Here is a 21,651-nt window from a genome sequence, read left to right on the forward strand (position 1 = left end):
AAGTTGGGTGAGCAAGTTTGCGGATGACACGAAAGTCGGTGGAGTTGTGGACAGCGAAGAAGGATGTGGCAGGTACAGCGGGATATAGATAAGTTGCAGAGCTGGGCAGAAAGGTGGCAAATGGAGTTCAATGTAGCTAAGTGTGAAGTCATTCACTTTGGTAGGAGTAACAAGAAGATGGATTACTGGGCTAATGGTAGGCTACTTGCTAGTGTGGATGAGCAGAGGGATTTTGGTGTCCATGTACACAGATCTCTGAAAGTTGCCACCCAGGTAAATAGTGCTGTGAAGAAGGCATATGGTGTACTGGGCATTATTGGTAGAGGAATTGAGTTCCAGAGTCCTGAGGTCATGTTGCAGTTGTATAAGACTCTGGTGCGGCCTCATCTGGAGTATTGTGTGCAGTTTTGGTCGCCATACTATAGGAAGGATGTGGAGGCATTGGAACGAGTGCAGAGGGGGTTTACCAGGATGTTGCCTGGCATGGTAGGAAGATCGTATGAGGAAAGGCTGAGGCACTTGGGGCTGTTCTCATTGGAGAAAAGAAGGTTTAGGGGAGATTTGATAGAGGTGTACAAGATGATTAGTGGTTTAGATAGGGTTGACAGTGAGAACCTTTTTCCGCTAATGGAGTCAGCTGTTACTAGGGGACACAGCTTTAAATTAAGGGGTGGTAGGTATAGGACAGATGTTAGGGGTAGATTCTTTACTCAGCGGGTTGTGAGTTCATGGAATGCCCTGCCAGTAGCAGTGGTGAACTCTCCCTCTTTATGGTCATTTAAGCGGGCATTGGATAAGCATATGGAGGTTATTGGGCTAGTGTAGGTTAGGTAGACTTTGGTCGGCGCAACATCGAGGGCCGAAGGGCCTGTACTGTGCTGTATTTTTCTATGTTCTAAGTTTTTTCTATCACATTTCTTTTCAATACTAGCATATAACCAATTGGTGCTGAAGTAGCAACATTGTTGCAGTAATATCACATTCTGGATTGTGTTGTCATCTCCTTTTCTGTTTTAATATGGAAAAACACATTGTAAAATCTTCTTTAAGATAACACTCCATTCATGTCCCTTTAATTACTTCACAGATTTTTTGCATCTCCAATTGAATTTTTATTGAATTTAATACCCAAGTTACAGAATAAAATCTCTTTGCAAGAGATAAGGCTTTTCCAGCAGACATTCCTGCAGATAATGCCCTTTTAAAGAAAGATCTGAATTCACTGAGCACTGTATGACCTGACATTTAGCCTTCATTATCTATATAAGACAAAACTTAGATTCCACTTGAAATGATTGAGTCTCTGAGCTGCTTGGGTACAAATTCAAGTCAAGGTGGTCACAGCCACTCTGCCAAAATAAACTGAGCATTAAGTATTTAATGCCTCAAACTTAGCTCTGTTGCCATTGCATTTGCTCCTGACAAATTAGGTAAAATAAATTACTTGATATGTTACTCTCACTTCTATTAGCACCAATTTCCCTTCCATATTGCAGTTCAGTTCTTTTGTCCATTTTCAATGTTTGGAACAAAGCTGAAATGAGGTATGTAATAGAGAGGTCTGGAACAAGTGATTCTGGTACAACCAAACGCTGAGCATCAGTAATTCAGCTTTTGCTGGTTAAATGCTGCTTGACACCACCATCAGTGACATCTTTGATTACTTTTCTGATGTTTGAGAGTAGACTAATCAGGTTCTAAATTGCCTGTTTGGAACTGCTCTGCTTTTTGTAAACATAACATCATGTGCAAACTTCCACATTGTCAGGTAAATGCCAGTATTGTGGCTGTAATGCAATAATTTAGCTTGGTTTGTGCTGGTTTTGGAGCACAAGTCTTCAAGAGTCCTGCCAGATCCCATATCCTGAGCTGTACCCTGTGTCTTCAGTCATTCCTCAATCTCACATGATACTGAGGACCAGGTCTGGTTGATTGATGTTGAGGGATAAATAGCAGACAGGACACTGGGGAGGTGTCTCCTGCTTGTCTTTGGAGTGATACTGTGGGTTATTTTATGCCCACTTGAATAGGCATTTTTACATTTCATTAAAACTGCAGCATCTCTGATAATACAGCTCTCCCTCAGTACTTCACAAGATTGCCTTAAGTGTGACGTAATCCCTCAATATTCTGATTCAGAGGAGAGTGTGCTAGCAACTAATCTATTTGTTGATGGACATATCATCAGTGACAATACAAAGAGTTGGCGAAAGCAAAACATAGATGATGATCAACTTCCTAGTTTGGGCAGCATGGTGGCTCAGTGGTTAGCACTGCTGCCTCACAACACCAGGGATCCAGGTTCAATTCCAGCCTTGGGCATCTGTCTGTGTGGAGTTTGCACATTCTCCCTATGTCTGCATAGGTTTCCCCTGGGTGCTCCGGTTTCCTCCAGAGATGTGCAGGTTAGGTGAAATGGCCTTTCTGAATTACCCATAGTGTTCAGGTGCATTTGTCGGGGCAAATATAAGGTAGGGGAATGGGTCTGGGTGGGTTATTATTTGGAGATCAGTATGGAGTTGTTGGGCTGAAAGGCCTGTTTCCACACTGTAGGAATTCTACTTCCAATTCTAAACAATGCACGGAAAGGAAGATCATTCAGCACTAACCAATACAGCTGCAATACATACACAGGAGATTCACAGTGATCACAGTCAGTGTCTTACTTACATGGTTTCTGCGCTCGAATGATCCAGCTACATTGCTGATTGTTTGAATAGTTTTTAGGATATAGAGGTGATGTGATAATTCCCCCAACATCATCAGTAGTAATGTAGGACCCACATGCTGCAAACAAAACAGAATGTGAAAAGCGGATTTTCAGGATGAAACAGTGTCAATATCCAAATCAAAAAGTTTAAATTGGACTTACTTTGATCAAATACTGCTCTGAATCCTTTGTGCTCATTACTGCCATTTGAGCGGAAACGTACATAGAGTACATTGTAAGTAGATGTGATCCTTTCTGAAATTAAACTACCACACAGTTTCCTCAACATGAAGGCTGTTTCATCCGAACCATCATAAACCTACAAGAGAAGAGATAGTCAATGTAGTGTTTAGCATGGGTTATGAAGAATAGCAGTCACAACAGATCGTACACGCAAGGATATTGGATTCATTAATATGCTTCAAACTAATTTCATTATTTGCTGTGCACCTTAGGCTTCCTACATTATTCCAACTAAACTTAGTGGAAGAATTTTGAAACCTAGACTTCCTGAGCACATGAGAGCCCTTTGATTTGAATATTAACAACACCAATTTTAGATCTTAGCTACAACCCCAATTTTCTTTCTTTTGAGCTGAGGGAGGTGATTTTAATTACAGCTAGAGGGCAAGTTGGCAGTTTGTAGAGTTCACTCACCACCTTGCTCATCTTTTTGCCAGCGTAAGGTCTGAAACATTTTCTTATATCTGCTTCATTTATTATTGGCGTGCTGCTGATGAGCCACAGACATTAGGCAGTCAGCAATTGCACTTTGAATAGGCATGTGGCTTCAGGGGTGGAGCTAGGGGGTAATCAGAAGTATCCTCAAAGACCAGAGAATCAATAGCCAAAGAGTTCTGTGCATTCAGAAGGAGCACTGCTGTTGCTATTGGCCTGATCTAAAAAATGTATTAATATTGCCTATCCTGTTTCTGAAGTAGATTGTAATAGTTCCTTCAAGGACCATTGGTTTGCCCATTTCTCATCTGGTGGAAAACCGACAGAGTACACATAGTGCAACTTCCTCTCATTCATATTTCAATTTTGAAATTGAGTGTCTGAAAATATGCATTAGGATCCCAAATTACATATGATTCTCTGATGAAGAGCTTTTGCCCGAAACGTCGATTTTCCTACTCCTCAGATGCTGCCTGACCTGCTGTGCTTTTCCACCCTAAGCTTGACTCTAATCTCCAGGACCCACTTATCCCAAGTTGCATATTCCAAGTGAATTTCAACTTATAGCAAATGTTCCTGGCCGGATGACCGCTGTAAATAGGGCAGAAAGAGTATTCATAGAGTCATATAGATGGAAACAAACCCTTCAGTTCAACTAATCCATTCAGCCATGATCCCAAACTAAAGTAGTCCCATCTACCTGCATTTGGTCCATATCCCTCCAAACCCTTTCTATTCATCTACTTATCCCATGCCTTTTGTGAGCTGCTGGCTGTCTCATTTAAAACATGCAGATGGATTAAAATAAATCCTGTGACTTTTTGTGTTTCTTTTCAGTATGTTTCTATTCTTGAATTAACTATTTCTTTAGCTACTTATCCATTGTTCTTTTATTGTCTTTTTATTCCCCCACAAAGATAACCTTTAATTCATTCACTAGGAGTCTATATTTCTCAAATTTGGAGACAATTTAAAATCATAGGCCACTGGCTGATAGCACTTGGACTCCTTGCTTTTCAATGATGATTTCTTATACAGTTATGTGTAACAGTTTCCAGATTGGGCAAAGAATCGCAACAGAATATGTCAGAACTCCAAGGCTGATGCAGCAGTTCTTGGTTTCAATTTAGATTTCAAATAGGTACGGTTTTATTTTACTTTGGCTTACTTTAAACAATGTGTAAGTCTCAAATTTAAAATGCATATTCTACACATGTGGCTGTTCAGTGTCACCTTTGTAGCTTTTTGAATTTTAGCTGAATGGAACTTCTTATGATGTTAGATGTGTCAGCTTTTGACTAATCCAGCAAACATGAAATCTAGACTGGTTGCCATGGGGAATGGAATGTTAGTTCACCACACTCTTAAAAAAATATGCGTACATGATGGGGTCCTTAGGGATGAAAAGCAGAAGTTTAATTAAAAGAAATACAGTGAGCTGGTACTTATATCGTTTTAAACACAGAGCCCTACAGCATTAAAGTGACCAGCTCTCTGACATTGAATGAAAAAGGGGAGTTATTTAAAAAGTTTGAAATTAGTCCAAAAATCTTATCAATATAAAAGCCAAAAACAGGAAATTTAAACTGCTGAATCGAACAAAAAAAGTAGTTGCTGGAGAATCCCAGGAGATCAAGAGAAAACAGAATTAACATTGAGTCCAGTAATCTGGATATTACCAGAAGAAGGGCTTATGCCCGAAACATAGATTCTCCTGTTCCTTTGATTCTGCCTGACCTGCTGCGCTTTTCCAGCAACACATTTTTAAGCATATTACCAGATCCGCTGAGGTTTTCCAGTAATCTCTGTTTTAATTTGTTTCATAGCTCCAGTATCTGCAGATCTGTTTATGTTAGAAGTAAAAATACTAATGGCAACTCATAATCATTCATAACTACCAGAGACAAGCTGATTACTCTTTGTATGAAAATAATGCTAAGAGAAATGGAATGGAAGGTACCAAAGGCAGTATTTTCCTGTTTGCTATTAAAATGTTTGTCAAGGAGACTCATGGTGCAAATTCAACAAGGCTTGAACTGACTTTTTTCAAGTAAATCTTCCACTCTTCACTTTATTAATTATACAACATGGCTCTTGGGCACCCTGCTCAAGTAATTGTGCAGTTGCACAGCAGAAGCACCTGCCACTAGAGGGACCTTTTTGATTTCCCACCTCTGGCACTATGTTGAAAGCCCAGCTGCAGACGACTTCAAACGCAGCAAGTAAAGAATGACCCCCTCACACTGTGGTGCTCAACCGCTATTACCAAACGCATGGCCCTTTGGAAAGGAAGGCTTGCTCCCATCTTCATGGTCATGGTCTGGATGTGTCAGTAGGCAGGGGAGAGGAGAGGAAGTGCTGTGCTTTTTCCAGCTGACAACCTCAGAAGGCCACACGACCAGAGCAAAGTAGCCTGGAGACAAAGGCACAACCTGACTCAATGCTGTATCCTGGGTAAAAAGAGAATGCCCAGCGCTTCAGGGAGAAGGTAAATTATCTAATTAGGGTCAGCACGGTGACTCAGTGGTTAGCACTGCTGCCTCACAGCACCAGGGTCCCAGGTTCGATTCCAGCCTTGGGTGACTGTCTGTGTGGAGTTTGCACATTCTCCCCGTGTCTGCGTGAGTTTCCTCCGAGTGCTCCAGTTTCCTCCCACAGTCCAAAGATGTGCCGGTCAGGTGAATTGACCATGCTAGATTGCCCATAGTGTTAGGTGCATTAGTCAGAGGGAAACGGGTCTGGGTTGGTTACTCTTTGGAGGGTTGGTGTGGACTGTTTGGGCCGAAGGGCCAGTTTCCACACTGTTAGTAGTCTAATCTAATCTAATGCAACCCCCGCTCCCCCTTACCTCCTCCCGGCTAAGGTAAGCGTCACTGTCTTCTCTCTTCCACCTCACACCCAGAGCACCACCCCTCTCACTCTGCTACTGCTAATGCATCTCACCAAAGCTCAGTATTACATGCAGCTTGTTCACTTAACAACGTTTACCTACATCACCCTTCCATCCTGCCCCCGCAAATCCTATTCACACTCTAGGAGCAATTCAACATCTCTCCTGCTCATGTATTATCATTAATTGATCTTTCATCCATTTCCATCATATTCAATCACTTCCTTTGACATACAACAACAAAAAAGATGCATATGCAGGTTGAGCCTTGGCAGACACCAAATGAAGAAGAATTCTGCACTTTTCCAGCAACACATTTTTAACCTCAATCTGCAATCAACTTAATTGTTCTGCATTGTTTTCCCATTCCTATTATTACTAACTTATTCTTAACTTGCTCACGTTTTTATGCATTTTGTACTACTAATTTCCACTCTCCCCTCACGCGACCACGAGCTGCAAACAGTGAACATCCACCAGGAAAAGGCTGGTGCCAGAGACATTCGGCTTCACCTCCACACTCAAGGAGGCAGCCAGAGAATCCTCAGTCATTGCAGTGGCAAGTTTAAGATTTTTCACCTCCATGGGTAGTCTGACTTAGGTTTACCTCAGCAGCAGAATCTGGTGAGCACATCACCAACCTTCAGTGGAATGGAAGATAATCCCTGTTCTCAGACATGAATGATTTCAGCAAACCGCATAGGAATGCCAAACAGGGTTGTCAGAAGCATACTGTGAGCTGGATTGAAGAATGTTACCAGTCCCACAGTGGCTCCTGGATATGCACATTTCTCTGCCTGTATGGACAGATGGTGACTGTCATGGAGACCCAGGTCCAATATATTCAGTATGTGCCAGATGTACATACACTATACTCTAGCCATAGGTGCTCAACAAAAAGTTACAGTAACTCTGGCCTCTGCACTAAAAATAATGCGAACGGCACAGAAGCTGGAAACATACAAGTCAGTGCTGACACCACTGAGTGCGCACTGAAAAGCCAATCTGAAGCATCCTCAGGCTGGCATCCTTTGACATATGTGCTCGAGTGAGTGGGCACTAACAAAGCAAATAAAAGCATCATGTGCAGATGCATGGTGCATGTGTATCCCAGAATGCAAAGCAGAAACATGAAAACATAGACATTCCTGAGCTCCAAAGTGACATGTTGCATTGTTTTTATCCATGATGATACAGTGAGGCGAGAGGTTTGCTAATGAATGAAGCTGAAACGTTTTGGTGGCCATGGAACATGCAGGGGTCTGATACAGGACAAGCAGTTGCATGATGGCTGGGAGAGTTATTCCATGAGCTGCAGCTGCCAGATAGCCCCTCTAGCTTACATGTCGGGAAGGTTCATCCCCAGTTATCCAGTCAAGGACAGGGGAATCAGAGGTGGCATAAAAATAAGGAGAACTGGGGTTTAAATCTGAGTCAAGTGCATGGAACTAAGGTAGCAACCACTCAATGGCAAGACTCTAAAGTCACTGCTTATGGCTTGGAGAGGAACTGGTGACATTTTTCTTCGGGTTGAAATTCTGATTCTTTTCACATTTTCACTGTGTTTTCCCAACTTTCATGCCTGCACCAGCAAGGGAAAAGTCTGGTCCAAAGATGAGTTTTCAGATAAATTTGAGTTCCTTGACATGACATTTTTTGTAAACATGTTGGGTATTTGGATGAGTGTCTGAGGCAATATAATTTAAATCTGAGTAAAACAATACCTTTTTTTTGTATGCTTTCAAAACATGGTGTAAAAACTATTGTTCCAGAATTTAAAGTCAGGCAATCAATTAAACTTGATTTTTAAAACATGGGGATAGTTTGACCAAGTTGCTGGCTAGGGCATAAGAAAAGGGTGAATGCTGTATACTACTCAAATCTAAAGATCCAGTTCCAACCAAATGTGACACAGAACAAAAAATCTTTCAAGTTCAGCCGACAATGCAAATAAATCCTCTTGCACCTCAGTCAATATCTTTAAATGGATTCCTAACAAGCCAGCACTCATTCTCAAACTAATTACAATAACTGAAATGAAGATATTGAGCCTGTCTCAGAAATGTGAATGTGACCAGCCCGAGAAAAGGCTGCTTGTTTTTTGAATTGATCCTATAATAGGCCTGCAAAAGCCCAGTGAAAGGAAAGCTGCACCCTGGAGCCTTGAACGATAAGACCACACAGATTGCTACTAGTAAGTTCAGCTCTGGGCTTTTATTTCTTCCTCTGTGTATTGCAAAAGCCAATGAGTAACCGACGACATGAGGAGATTTTTGTGGGCTGGGACAGGGCCCTGTTATATTCAACAGAGCGTGGGAGTTGTGTGCACAGTCCATATACTTGTGAACATCACACTGGAACTCTAAAGACATAAATCCCAAATTTATTTATTCACGTAGGCCCTTGCCTGTAACGGGCCTAATTCCTACCATATTATAAAATCATCGGGGCTGAATAGTGGTTAAAAAACGATCACTAGGTTGCGTCTGAATTTCAGGTCAACTGCTGCCCTGTTCCCGCCTGAAAATAAATTTGAAACCACTCCCAATGACTCAGTTATTGAGCACAACGAAGGAGAATACACTGGGAACCAGATGTTTCCTTTGAAATATTTCAAGTGTCTTGGCTGAATCTACTGGATAATTTGCAGAGTAGAAAAAGTAGAAATACTAAGAGTTACCACTAGGTAAATGTATAGCCATTTATTTTAACTGTTTAATCAGTCCTATTCTTTGATGTCGTGATTGATTATTTACATTCACGTATCCTGCCTTGCTCATAAGAAAGCCTTTTTTTGGGTGGTGATCTCAGAATTTACTCAGATGTTACATTTTACTGCGAAGTATGACTTCTGGGTCTAAAAATAATGGGAGGCAAAGATCATTTTTGCACTAGTGGAGTGCAGCTCCTTCACAGAAAATTGTATCTATGATTAATTCATTAGGTTCCAAAAATTTGTTTAATTAAAGTAATTATAATGAGGTTGAAGCACTGAAGGTTCTACATTTGTAAAGCTCCTTTTTATCATTATTGAGATGACAGTCCATTTAAAAACTGGCTTTAGGTGCTTTTTCAAATTATACATCAAATATTTAAAGATTTAGCAAATAATTTACTGATGTCATAAAAGAGACACAATCAATGATTCTCCATTGTCCTGCTTCTGTTGGAATGTCTCAGATGGGGAGCTTTAATATGGGGGATGAAGAAACACAAATAGGAAAGTTACTCTATGAAATCCATATTCATCCCTTGGTGGTCATTATTAAAGCTAAGAGCTCCACAGGCTTCCAGTTGCCTGTCACTTTGAGACCCACTATGTTCCCTGATTAGATTAGATTAGATTCCCTACAGTATGGAAACAGGCTCTTCGACCCAACAAGTCTACACCTCCGAAGAGTAACCCACCCGGACCCATTTCCCTCTGACTAATGCACCTGACACTATGGGCAATTTAGCATGGCCAATTCACCTGACCTGCACATCTTTGGACTGACCAGCATCTCTATCTCGGGCCTATTGCAGTGCCCCAATGAGGCTCAGCCCAAGCTTGAGGAACAGCATCTCATTTTCCATTTGGGGGCTCTGCAGCCTTCACAGCTCAATATTGAGTTCAATGGTTTTAGTACCTGAGTACAGGAGTAGGCCATTCACCCCCTTGAACCTGTTCCACCATTCACCAAGATTATGAATAATCTATGGCCTAACTCCATATATGTGCCTTGGCATATCCCTTACTATGCTGAAAATGTGTTGCTGGTTAAAGCACAGCAGGTTAGGCAGCATCCAAGTAACAGGAAATACGACGTTTCAGGCCAGAGCCCTTCATCAGGAATGAGGAGAGGGTGCCAGGCAGGCTAAGATAAAAGGTAGGGAGGAGGGACTTGGGGAGGGGCGATGGAGATGTGATAGGTGGAAGGAGGTCAAGGTGAGGGTGATAGGCCAGAGTGGGGTGGGGGCGGAGAGGTCAGGAAGAGGATTGCAGGTTAGGAGGGCGGTGCTGAGTTCAAGGGAATCGACTGAGACAAGGTGGGGGAAGGGGAAATGAGGAAACTGGAGAAATCTGAGTTCATCCCTTGTGGCTGGAGGGTTCCCAGGCGGAAGATGAGGCGCTCTTCCTCCAACCGTCGTGTTGTTATGTTCTGGCGATGGAGGAGTCCAAGGACCTGCATGTCTTCGGTGGAGTGGGAGGGAGAGTTAAAGTGTTGAGCCACGGGGTGGTTGGGTTGGTTGGTCCGGGCGTCCCAGAGGTGTTTCCTGAAGTGTTCTGCAAGTGGGCGGCCCGTCTCCCCAATATAGAGGAGGCCACATCGTGTGCAGCGGATGCAATAGATGATGTGTGTGGAAGTGCAGGTGAATTTGTGGTGGATATAGAAGGATCCCTTGGGGCCTTGGAGATGAAGAACAGAAGAGGTCCTTTGCAGGTCTGTGAGAGTGTTGTCCTGAGCTGGGGTAGGGCTGACTGCAGGGAATGTAGGTAGCGACGGTTGGAGGAAGAGCCTCATCTTCCGCCTGGGAACCCTCCAGCCACAAGGGATGAACTCAGATTTCTCCAGTTTCCTCATTTTCCCTCCCCCCACCTTGTCTCAGTCGATTCCCTTGAACTCAGCACCGCCTTCCTAACCTGCAATCCTCTTCCTGACCTCTCCGCCCCCACCCCACTCCGGCCTATCACCCTCACCTTGACCTCCTTTCACCTATCACATCTCCATCGCCCCTCCCCCATGTCCCTCCTCCCTACCTTTTATCTTAGCCTGCCTGGCATCCTCTCCTCATTCCCGATAAAGGGCTCTGGCCCGAAACGTCGAATTTCCTGTTCCTTGGATGCTGCCTAACCTGCTGTGCTTTAACCAGCAACACATTTTCAGCTCTGATCTCCAGCATCTGCAGACCTCGCTTTTTACTCGAAGATATCCCTTACTATCTTTATTTAGTGAAAATGTATCTCACAGATTTAAAATTAATAACTGATCCTGCATCCACTTCCATTTGTTCCAAACATCTACCATCCTCTGTGTGTAGAATTACTTCCGAAAATCTTTTCTGTGAGGACTCTGTTCCAAATTCTCAGGCTATGCCCCTGGTTCTTAAAAGCCCAGCCGGTGGAAATAGTTTATCTTCATCTATCCTGTCTTTTCCTGTTAATATCTTGAAGATTTTGCTCAGATCAACCCTTAATCATCTATATCTTAGCAAAAACCAGCCTAATTTTATATAGTCTCTCCTCATAATTTATCATTCTTGTGAACCAACATTGGATTCCCTCCAAGGCCAATACATCCTTCCTAAGAAGTGGTGTCCAGATCTGCTCACAAAACTCCAAATGGGGTCTAACCAGAGTTTTGTATAACTATAGCATAATGTTTGTATCCTTATACCCCAGTCTTCTAGACATAAAGGCCAGCATCCCATTAGCTTTGTTGGTATGTACTGCACCTGTTTGTGAGATTTTAAAGATCCGTGCACCTGATGCTTGGAACAACTGGATAAGCTGGGGCTGTCCTCTTTAGGAAGATTAAGAAGTAATTTGATGGAGATGTTCAAAATAATGATTAGTCTAGACAGTATAGGAAGTAAGAATTTGGTCCTGTTGGTTGAAGGATTAAGAACGATAGACGTTGATTCGACAAAGTTGTCAAAAGAACCAAAAGAAGATATTTTTTACATAGTGAGTAGTTTGGAAATGGAAAACTCTGTCTTAGAATATGTGAAGGCAGATTTTTTTAAAAACCTGCATAGACATGGTAGGTAGGACTTAAATACAGACCTCCTGCCCAGAGGAACGCAGACTTTCATTGCACTTTCTAAATGAAGAATTCCAAAGGCTGGGAATCAAATCTAGACAAACTGCTTATAAAGCTTCACTACCACCAGTGATGGCAGTGACTACATTAAACATGAGTCATGGAATTGAATGATTAACAAGAAAATGGATTTAATAGAGGATGCAAACAGAGAGGCCATGTCTTTCAAAAGAAAACTGATGAAATAACTGACATGAAAATCATCGCAGGGGAACAGGGAAAGTGTAGGAGAGTGAGATAAGCTGTTGTTGTAGACAGTCAGCTCAAACTCAGAATTGCCTACTTCTGTGCTGTAACCATTTTAAGATTTGATGATCTTCGCCATTAAATGTATATTACAGTCATGCAAAAAGTCTCCCACAAACATCGAGTTACCATAGACAATAGCTTCACAAATTACAGAAATGGAAACCTTGGTAAAATATTTTGTTTAAAGTTGATAAGGGCAAAAAGGCAAGACAACATATATAAGATTTGGTTCTGCTTATCAAAATGAAGAAAGCTTGTTAAACTTATAACCAATTAAATTGATTTGTTCAGATACAGTCATTACTGGCTCCAATCATTTAAAAATATCCAATCATTTAAAAATTATTTTTTAATCAATCTGTTCAGACATGACGTAATATATATCTGGAGTATGTGGGACTTGAATCCAGGTCTTCTTGCCCTGAAGTAGCTATGCTACCAATGTTTAAAAATGTGTTGCTGGAAAAGCACAGCAGGTCAGGCAACATCACAAGGAATTCCTGAAGAAGGACTTATGCCCGAAACGTTGATTCTCCTTCTCTTTTGATGCTGCCTGACCTGCTGCGCTTTTCCAACAACACATTTTTAAGCTCTGATCCCCAGCATCTGCAGTCGTCACTTTCTCTTAGTTGATGCTACCAGTGTGCCATAAGAGCCCTTAAAACACTAGCCCGGATAATTTGGATTACTGTTCCCATTGCATTACCACTATGCATCACCTTCTTCTAATTGTTTAAATGCTCAAAATTATTATTTATATAGATGTGATGGAAAACTGTCAGTTAACTATTACCACCAATGTATTTTCAGATTCTCTTAAATTGCTAGCAGCACAAAATTTTCCAAGGGCACCAATCTTAATGACTAGATAATACGCATTATTTCAAGAAAGCCAATGACAATGGATATGTCACTTGCGAAATGTATACAAGGAAAGCATATATCAAGATAAATATTAAGTAGCACAAACATGTTTTAATGCGTTTAGCAGAGCTTGTTCAAACTCTAATTTTGGAATTGCAGCAGGAGGGGTCTAAAGCAAAATGAACATATGTTTCCAATTCTGAAACCTCCAAACTTAATTAGTGCTATGGTCATTCTCAGCAACCCACATTTCCTTTCATTTACACACAGGAAACTGTATGCATCTGGTGTACGTATATTTAAACTGATCTACCCAGTTCTCCTTCATTTTTTGTGTGAATCATTCAGATACTCTCTGGAACTGTGCCAGTGACATGATTCATAGAAACCTTACAGTGTGGAAACAGGCTTTTTGGCCTAACAAATCCATAACGACTCACCAAAGAGTAACCCACCCAGACTCCTTCCCCTACTGATCGACATTTACCTCTGACTAATGCACCTAATCTATACACCATGGAAAATTTAGCATAGTCAATCCACCTAACCTGCACATCTGTGGAGGAAGCCCACACAGACAGTTACCCAAAGCTGGGATCAAACCCGGGTCCCTGGCGCAGTGAGGCAGCAGTGCTAACCACTGAGCAATTTTTAAAAATCAAGCAGACTACTTAATTAACCTTCTTCTTGATTTCAAATTCATAACACATTCTATTTCTGTGAATGCTGAACTGCTGATACTTTAGAATAACTAAAGTTAAATCATTAACTCTGCCGTTATACTTTAACAAAGTGAAGAATTGTGTGTATTTTATACTTACATGTGCAATAATGAAACTGCTATAATGCAGGCTGAGAGAAGGGAACTTGCATAAAATTCAAGTTCTATTGGAAATTACTATGTTTCAGTGGGTCTGCAGTTAATCCCTATCTTTAATGTGCAGTTTAACAGCACAGGTATTTCCTTTCAAAAATGTTCCGGAAAAGCTTTGTTTTAAACAAAATTTGTAAGACCCTATTAAGAAACTTGAATATTAGTCCATTGTACCAAATTGAGAATGCAAAATAAAGCAGCTGCGATTAGTGCTTTCCAGATACTATTTCAAGATATTATACAATGTGCTGAGAAATATAAGATGGGGATATTGGGCACTAGTTTCATCAGCTACAAGCTAATTGTTGTGTGATGTGGTCAAATTCCTGTCTGGAACAGTTACTGTGTTCTGGCGATCAACATGAACAGTTGCTTCTAATTGTGGGTTTTTTATGGGCCTATTTTGATGAATGACAATTTTGGGAATTGATATCTTTTCCGAAACTTCTGTATAGGAGAACATAGCAAGCTGTTTGAAGAAACAATAGCAGAAAGTTTAACTTGGCTGGCAAATGCCTTATAATTTCACTCCTAATCCTATGAGGTTTCTGGCTATTAATGCACCAAGAACACAAAAGAGGAAGCCTCTAAGCAATCTAGTTCAATTGCATAAAATGAGTTAATGTATTCTCAACCCAATTTCCAAAACAAGCAGAGATCAATATTATAATATTTAACATTATGCTGTCAATCTCATCGGAGAAACTATGAAATTAGAGACGTGAAGAATTAGAAATGTTATTTTGCTTCAGTTGTGAATGCTTTTCTGAAGTTAGAGCTATATATGGAGGTGGTGCCAATAGTCACCAGACTAAAAATCCAGAGCGTCAAACTATTGCTCTGGGGAATAAGTTCAAATTATACTACAGTGAAATTTAAATTCAATAAGATTTGGAATTTTGAAAATCTAATCTAATGGTAACTATTGTCAATTGTCACACAAACTGATGCGATTCACCAATGCCCTTCGGGGAAGGAAAACTGCAATCCTTATTTGGTCTGAACCACAAGTGACTCCAGACACACAGCAACGTGGTTGACTTCGAACTGCCCTGTGAATGCCCAAGAGCACCAACCAGCTCAAAGGCAGGTGGGAATGGGAAACAATTCCATGTGAAAATAAAATAAAATTAAGTCCAACACTGAGGCGGAGTTTCTAGAGGAAGCGTTACGATCAGTAATGAAAACTTGTTTGTCAGAGGAAAATTGAATATTAAGATTTCTAGCATTGATGTCTACCTCCATTTTAAGCACAACCATCTTAAATTAAACCTATATGTTGTTTAGAGCTCTATAACCTCTTGAATATAAAGATGACTGCCTCCATTAATTATATTTGCTGATAAAAGAGAGACAGAAAAAGTTACTTTCCTACTTCACACACTACTCTCATGAAATCTGGTTGAGGCCAAACAAATCATTTGAAAAGTGTCAAGTTTCTTGCAAAAAGGGAAGATATAGAGTACGCTTAACTTTTCAAAAATGTGGGGAGTGATGTCTAATTCAGCATCAACATGAGAAGCTGTGTAGAATATTGAGGCACATTCTTTTGTGGGTAAATCAGGATGGCCTAGAATTGGTTACACGCAAAGGCAAACTGAGAGACCGTTCTAAATTGAAATATTTACATAGATACAAACAAATATTAACATAGATACATAACATTGTATTGATTTATTAATTACTCAAACTTTTAAAGTCCAACTTACCAAATCCTTTTATAAAACTCTATTTTCCAGCAACTACTGAACTTACTTCTAAAATAAATTATGATTTAATCATTTATTTTACTGACTTACAGCTACATAGTCAGAATCACATGATTGATGTTGTTCAAGATCAAAGTCAACAAAGTCAAGTAGGACGTGGTGGTGGTAATCCACTGTGATGATCCAGGAACAGTCAACGTTACTGCCATAAGGACTGGGATAGTTTGGTGAGTGGAACTCGCCATTAGGTGCTGTAAAAATCCCACCGCAACCTGAAAGTGAAAGAGGAAATGTCTAACTTAAAAAAAGAACTTTTAAAGCAATTCCTCACATTGCAGCAAGTGACTTGGAGAGGGATGGTTACTCAGGTCAACACTGAACCCCTCATCTACAATCCCAAATCAAACAGTGGGGGAAATGTATCTTTATTAAATATTAATATTTGTAAAATACCCTGGGGTTTTTTTTGTGCAAGCATTCATTGCACTAGTCCACAGGCTTTTATGGTCTTTGTGATTTACAGTAACGAGGAAGTCAAAACAATACAGTGCCCACAATAGGGAGATCTGTGAACAAGGGGTCTTCCCAATGAATCAGATTGAAGATTCCTTATCAAGGCATGCAGGCTGTAAAATTTAGCTTTATAGTAATGCTGGTGCTGGAGATACAGAAGACAGGGGTTTGTAAGATGGCAGCCAAGTGCCCAATACAGGGGAGTAAATGGCCTAGTGGTATTATCACTGGACTGATTAATCCAGAAACTCAGCTCGTGTTCTGGGAACCTGGAATCAAACCTGCGAGGGGAGATGGTGGAATTTGAATTGAATTTTTAAAAAAATCTACTGATTAGCACACTGATTTTGAGAAAACCCATCTGATTCTGGGAAGGAAATCTACTGAGGTCACTTGGTCTGGCCTACATGTGACTCCAGACCCACTATCAATTACCCTCTGAAATGGCTCATAAGCACTTAGGGGCAGCCTTAAAAAAATGCTGGCCAGCCAATAATGCCCACATCCCATGAGTGAACTAAAACTAATGTTACTTCTGGCTTGGCCACACAGCGTGTGAGATTTTAACAAAGTTTGCAGAGTGAGCATTTGCAATGTTAACAATAGGGGAGAAAGTGAGGTCTGCAGATGCTGGAGATCAGAGCTGAAAATGTGTTGCTGGAAAAGCGCAGCAGGTCAGGCAGCATCCAAGGAACAGGAAATTCGACGTTTCGGGCATAAGCTCTTCATCAGGAATGAGGGAAATAAGATCAAAGGTAGGGAGGAGGGACTTGGGGGAGGGGCGATGGAGATGTGATTGGTGGAAGGAGGTCAAGGTGAGGGTGATAGGCCAGCTTCTGTGCAGAGGAGATGACCTGGGGGGTGAAGTGAGAGAGGGACTCACTGAGATCCTTGTAGAGGGAAGAAGAGAGCTTCTTCAAGGAAGGCATCCTTGCAAGAGGATTCGCAGTAGGTTAAAATCTTCGAGGAGAAAGTGAGGTCTGCAGATGCTGGAGATCAGAGCTGAAAATGTGTTGCTGGAAAAGCGCAGCAGGTCAGGCAGCATCCAAGGAACAGGAAATTCGACGTTTCGGGCATAAGCCCTTCATCATTAATGTTAACAATAGCTGATTTAGCACACACCTGCCATTTTGGACATCACAGCCCCTTGAAATATTTATTGTAAACATTCACTCAGGGTTTCAGTCCAATAGCACCATTGGACTTCCAAGTGCGATGCTTTTGTCTTTCGTGCTGAGGGTGAGTAAAGAAGCAGTATCCTACATTATTGGAGTAGTATGCAAAAGTTTGGATTCAAAATGCAATGGTGTTTGGCTTTGAGAAGGGGATAGAGGAATTTGAAAACCCATAAAACCTGCCCATGTTCATTGAAGGCAGTGATTATGGGAGACATTTTTTAGCTGCAACGCACCACGTTGCAGACAGCAGCAAGAGGAAGCTCTGTCAATAGTGAGGAGGATGAGGCCTCGCTCTCAATAGAAGATTTTATCCAACAAAGATATACAGGGAGCACTTATCCTACTTCTGTCACAGCCAGGAACAGTGTCTGAGGTGGCTATGTTTTAACAATGAAGTAGCCACTGAGCTGAAGATGAGTAGATAACACCCGATTTGAATGTCACTTACAGTCACAGAGTCATGAGATGTACAGCAGAGAAACAGACTCTTTGATCCAACCCATCCATGCTGACCAGATATGCCAACCCAAATCTAGTCCCACTTGCCACCGCACGGCCAATATTCTTCCAAACCCTTCCTATTCATATAGCCATCCAGATGCATTTTAAATGTACTAGCCTCCAGATGCAATTGTACCAGCCTCCACCACTTCCTCTGGCAGCTCATTCCATACATGTACCACCCTCTGTGTGAAAAAGGTTGCCCCTTAGGTCTCTTTTATATCTTTCCCCTCTCACCCTAAACCTATGCCCTCTAGTTCTGAATTCCCCCATGGCAGGGAAAAGACTTTGTCTATTTATCCTACCCATGCCCTTCATGATTTTATAAACCTCTATGAGGTCACCCCACAGCCTCCGATGCTCCATGGAAAAAAGCCCTAGCCTATTCAACTTCCCCCGATAGCTCAAATCCTTCAATCCTGGCAACATCCTTGTAAATCTTTTCTAAGCCCTTTCAAGTTTCACAACATCTTTTTGATAAGAAGTAAACCAGAATTGCATGCAATATCCAAAAAGTAGCCTAACCAATGTCCTGAACAGCTGCAACATGACCTTGCAACTCCTGTACTCAATACTCTGACCAATAAAGGAAAGCATACCAAACACCTTCTTCACAATCCTATCTAACTGTGATCCACTTTCAAAGAGCTACGAATCTGCACTCCAAGGTCTCTTTGTTCAGCAACACTAGATAGACATCACCATTATGTGTATAAGTCCTGCTAAGATTTGCTTTCCCAAAATGCAGCACCTCACATTTATCTAAATTAAACTCCGTCTGCCATTCCTCAGCCCATTGGCTCATCTGATCAAGATCCCATTGTACTCTGAGGTAACCTTCTTCGCTGTCCACTACACCTCCAATTTTGGTGTCATCTGCAAACTTAGTAGCTATACCTCTTATGCTCACAAGCAAATCATTTATATAAACGATGAAAAGTAGAGGACCCATCACCGATCCTGTGGCACTCCGCTGGTCACAGGCCTCCAGTCTAAAAAAAAAACCCTCCACCACCACCCTCTGTCTTCTACCTTTGAGCCAGCTCTGTATCAAATTGGCCAGTTCTCCCTGTATTCCGAGATCTAACCATCTAACCTATCTCCCCTGGGGAACCTTGTTGCAAGCCTTACTGAAGTCCATATAGATCACGTCCACTGCTCTGCCCTCATCAATCCTCTTTGTTACTTCTTCAAAAAACTCAATCAAGTTTGTGAGACATGATTTCCCACCCACAAAGCCATGTTGACTATCTCTAATCAGTCCTTGCCTTTCCAAATACATGTACATCCTATCCCTCAGGAGTCCCTCCAAACAATTTGCCCATCACCGATGTCAGGCTCACTGGTCCTTACTGGTTTCCCTGGCTTTCCTGGCTTGTCCTTACCACTTTGCTTAAATAGTGGCACCACGTTAGTCAGTCTCCAGTCTTCCAGCACCTCACCTGTGACAATTGATGATACAAATATCTCAGCAAGGGGCCCATCAATCACTTCCCTAGCTTCCCACAGAGTTCTAGGGTACACCTGATCATGTCCTGGGGATTTATCCACGTTTATGCATTTCAAGACATCCAGCACTTCCTCCTCTGTAATATGAACATTTTTCAAGATGTCACCATCTATTTCCTTACAGTCTATATCTTCCATATCCTTTTCCACAGTGAACACTGATGAAAAATACTTGTTTAGTATCTCCCCCATCTCTTGTAGCTTCACACAAAGGCCACCTTGCTGATCTTTGAGGGGTGTCTAGATTAGAGTGGTGCTGGAAAAGCACAGCAGGTCAGGCAACATCTGAGGAGCAGGAAAATCGACTTTTTGGTCCAAAGCTGAAACATCGATTTTCCTGCTCCTCGGATGCTGCCTGACCTGCTATGCTTTTCCAGCACCATTCTAATCTAGACTCTGATCTCCAGCATCTGTAGTCCTCACTTTTGCTTATTTGATCTTTGAGGGGCCCTATTATCTTCCTTATTACCCTTTTGTCCTTAATATATTTTTAAAATCTTTTGGATTCTCCTTAACTCTATTTGCCAAAACTGTCTCATGTCCCTTTTTTGCCCTCCTTATTTCTCTCTCCTGTAAATTCCTACTATCTTTATACTCATCTCAGGATTCACTCGATGTGTTCTGTCTACATCTGACATATGTTTCCTTCTTTTTCTTAACCAAACCCTCAATTTCTTTAGTCCTCCAGCATTTCCTACAGCTACCAGCCTTTCCTCTCACTTAACAAGACCAGATATATGGTGTTTGTTCATTGGCATTCTTGGTTTTGCACATGTGTTCCAATATTTTATGTGGCTCATGCCAACTCCTGTAGACAAGCAAGAGGCTGGTATACCTGAAACATTGACTTCTCCACCTTCTGATGTTGCCTGACATGCTGTGTTCTTCCAGCTTCCTGCTTGTCTACTTTGGATAACAGCAACTGCAGTCTTTTATGTCTCATGCCATCTCTTACCTGATTAAACTCCTATGAAGCATGTTAGGCTTTTTTATGATGTTAACAATGCAAAATAAAGGCAAGATATTATTGAATTGAGATGGAAGATCCAAAAAAGTGGCAATCTCACTCAGATTTATTTTTATGAAAGAAGGGAGCTGAGCATTTCTGAGAGGAAATTCCACTGAGGTCATGCTCAGAAATGTGGAGTTGTATTCCCATTCTGGCAGTTATTTCCTTGTGCAGAACAGTCAGGAGAAGGCAAACCACACATTCGTTTCACAGAGGTCAGCCACTGTATTCTTAAATTTAAAGATTGTGACAGCTATTTTGACACCATAAATGCATAAGGCCAGTGTGATGTTAGGATGCAGATGGGTAGTAGTGAAGGATGCCAAATAAATAGGGTGCCAGGTGGATAGGATATCCATTGAGGAAATGGTGGGGTGCTGGGAGTGTGGGGGTGCCAGATGAGTAGGGGATAGGATGCAAGGCAAGTAGGGTATCAGTTGTTTATGAGGTAGAGTACCATTAGATAGGATGGCAAGTGGTAAATGGGTATAAAGTGGCAATATAGGTGATGTGGTGTTTAATGTAAGATGGGGTAGGTGAAAGAAATTGGGTCCAGCAGGAAAGCAGGGTCAAGGGTGTTGGACGCAAGGGTTTCAGGCCTGGTGGTGGAGAGACATTGTCAGATTGAATCCAGCAGGCAGGAGAGAGGGATTGGATCAGATTTGGTGTGAGGCTGGTGGGAGGGATGGTGTCAGATCGGGTTGGGTCAGGATCTGGAGAGTATAAAGAGGCTGGAGTGTATGAGGTATGTGCAGAGTTAGTTGAATAGATACTTAGAAACTAGATTATATATTTAATAGTCTAGCTTTTTCTGAGTAACTACTTACTAAACTTCATCAGAACCCTTGGAAATATCTAATCTGAATGGAGACTTTCAGAGGGTTCCAGATCTAGAGAAGTAACTGATAGGAAAATTTGATTTTCTGATCAATTCCTTCACAGTGCTCTATAATAGGAATTCCTCAGGGTCCCCATATTCAACTCCCATCAGTAATGACCATCTGGCCATTGGAATATCAGGGCCAGAATAATTAATCAAACAAAACTCAAATGTCATTCTTATCTGCCTCACTCCAGAGTAAGACAAAATCCTGAAATTTGTCAATTGGAGCTGAGTCTCCTTTCTTCACAACATTTTCCTGTAACTGCCTCATGTTTTGATC

The 21,651-nt window shown here is 41.5% G+C and overlaps 1 protein-coding gene across 1 annotated transcript in view; it reads right to left on the reverse strand.

The window, feature by feature from the left end:
• Positions 1-21,651, reverse strand: part of cubn (cubilin (intrinsic factor-cobalamin receptor)) — a 301,424-nt gene that overhangs the window by 152,759 nt on the left and 127,014 nt on the right. The window contains exons 27-29 of the mRNA XM_060825705.1: positions 15,869-16,050; positions 2,873-3,029; positions 2,671-2,787 (exon numbers count right to left, since the gene is read on the reverse strand). Coding sequence (XP_060681688.1) covers positions 2,671-2,787; positions 2,873-3,029; positions 15,869-16,050 — 456 coding nt within the window. The remainder of the gene's footprint in view (positions 1-2,670; positions 2,788-2,872; positions 3,030-15,868; positions 16,051-21,651) is intronic.

Source organism: Hemiscyllium ocellatum, chromosome 5 (genome assembly GCF_020745735.1).
Source record: "Hemiscyllium ocellatum isolate sHemOce1 chromosome 5, sHemOce1.pat.X.cur, whole genome shotgun sequence".
NCBI lineage: Eukaryota > Metazoa > Chordata > Chondrichthyes > Orectolobiformes > Hemiscylliidae > Hemiscyllium > Hemiscyllium ocellatum.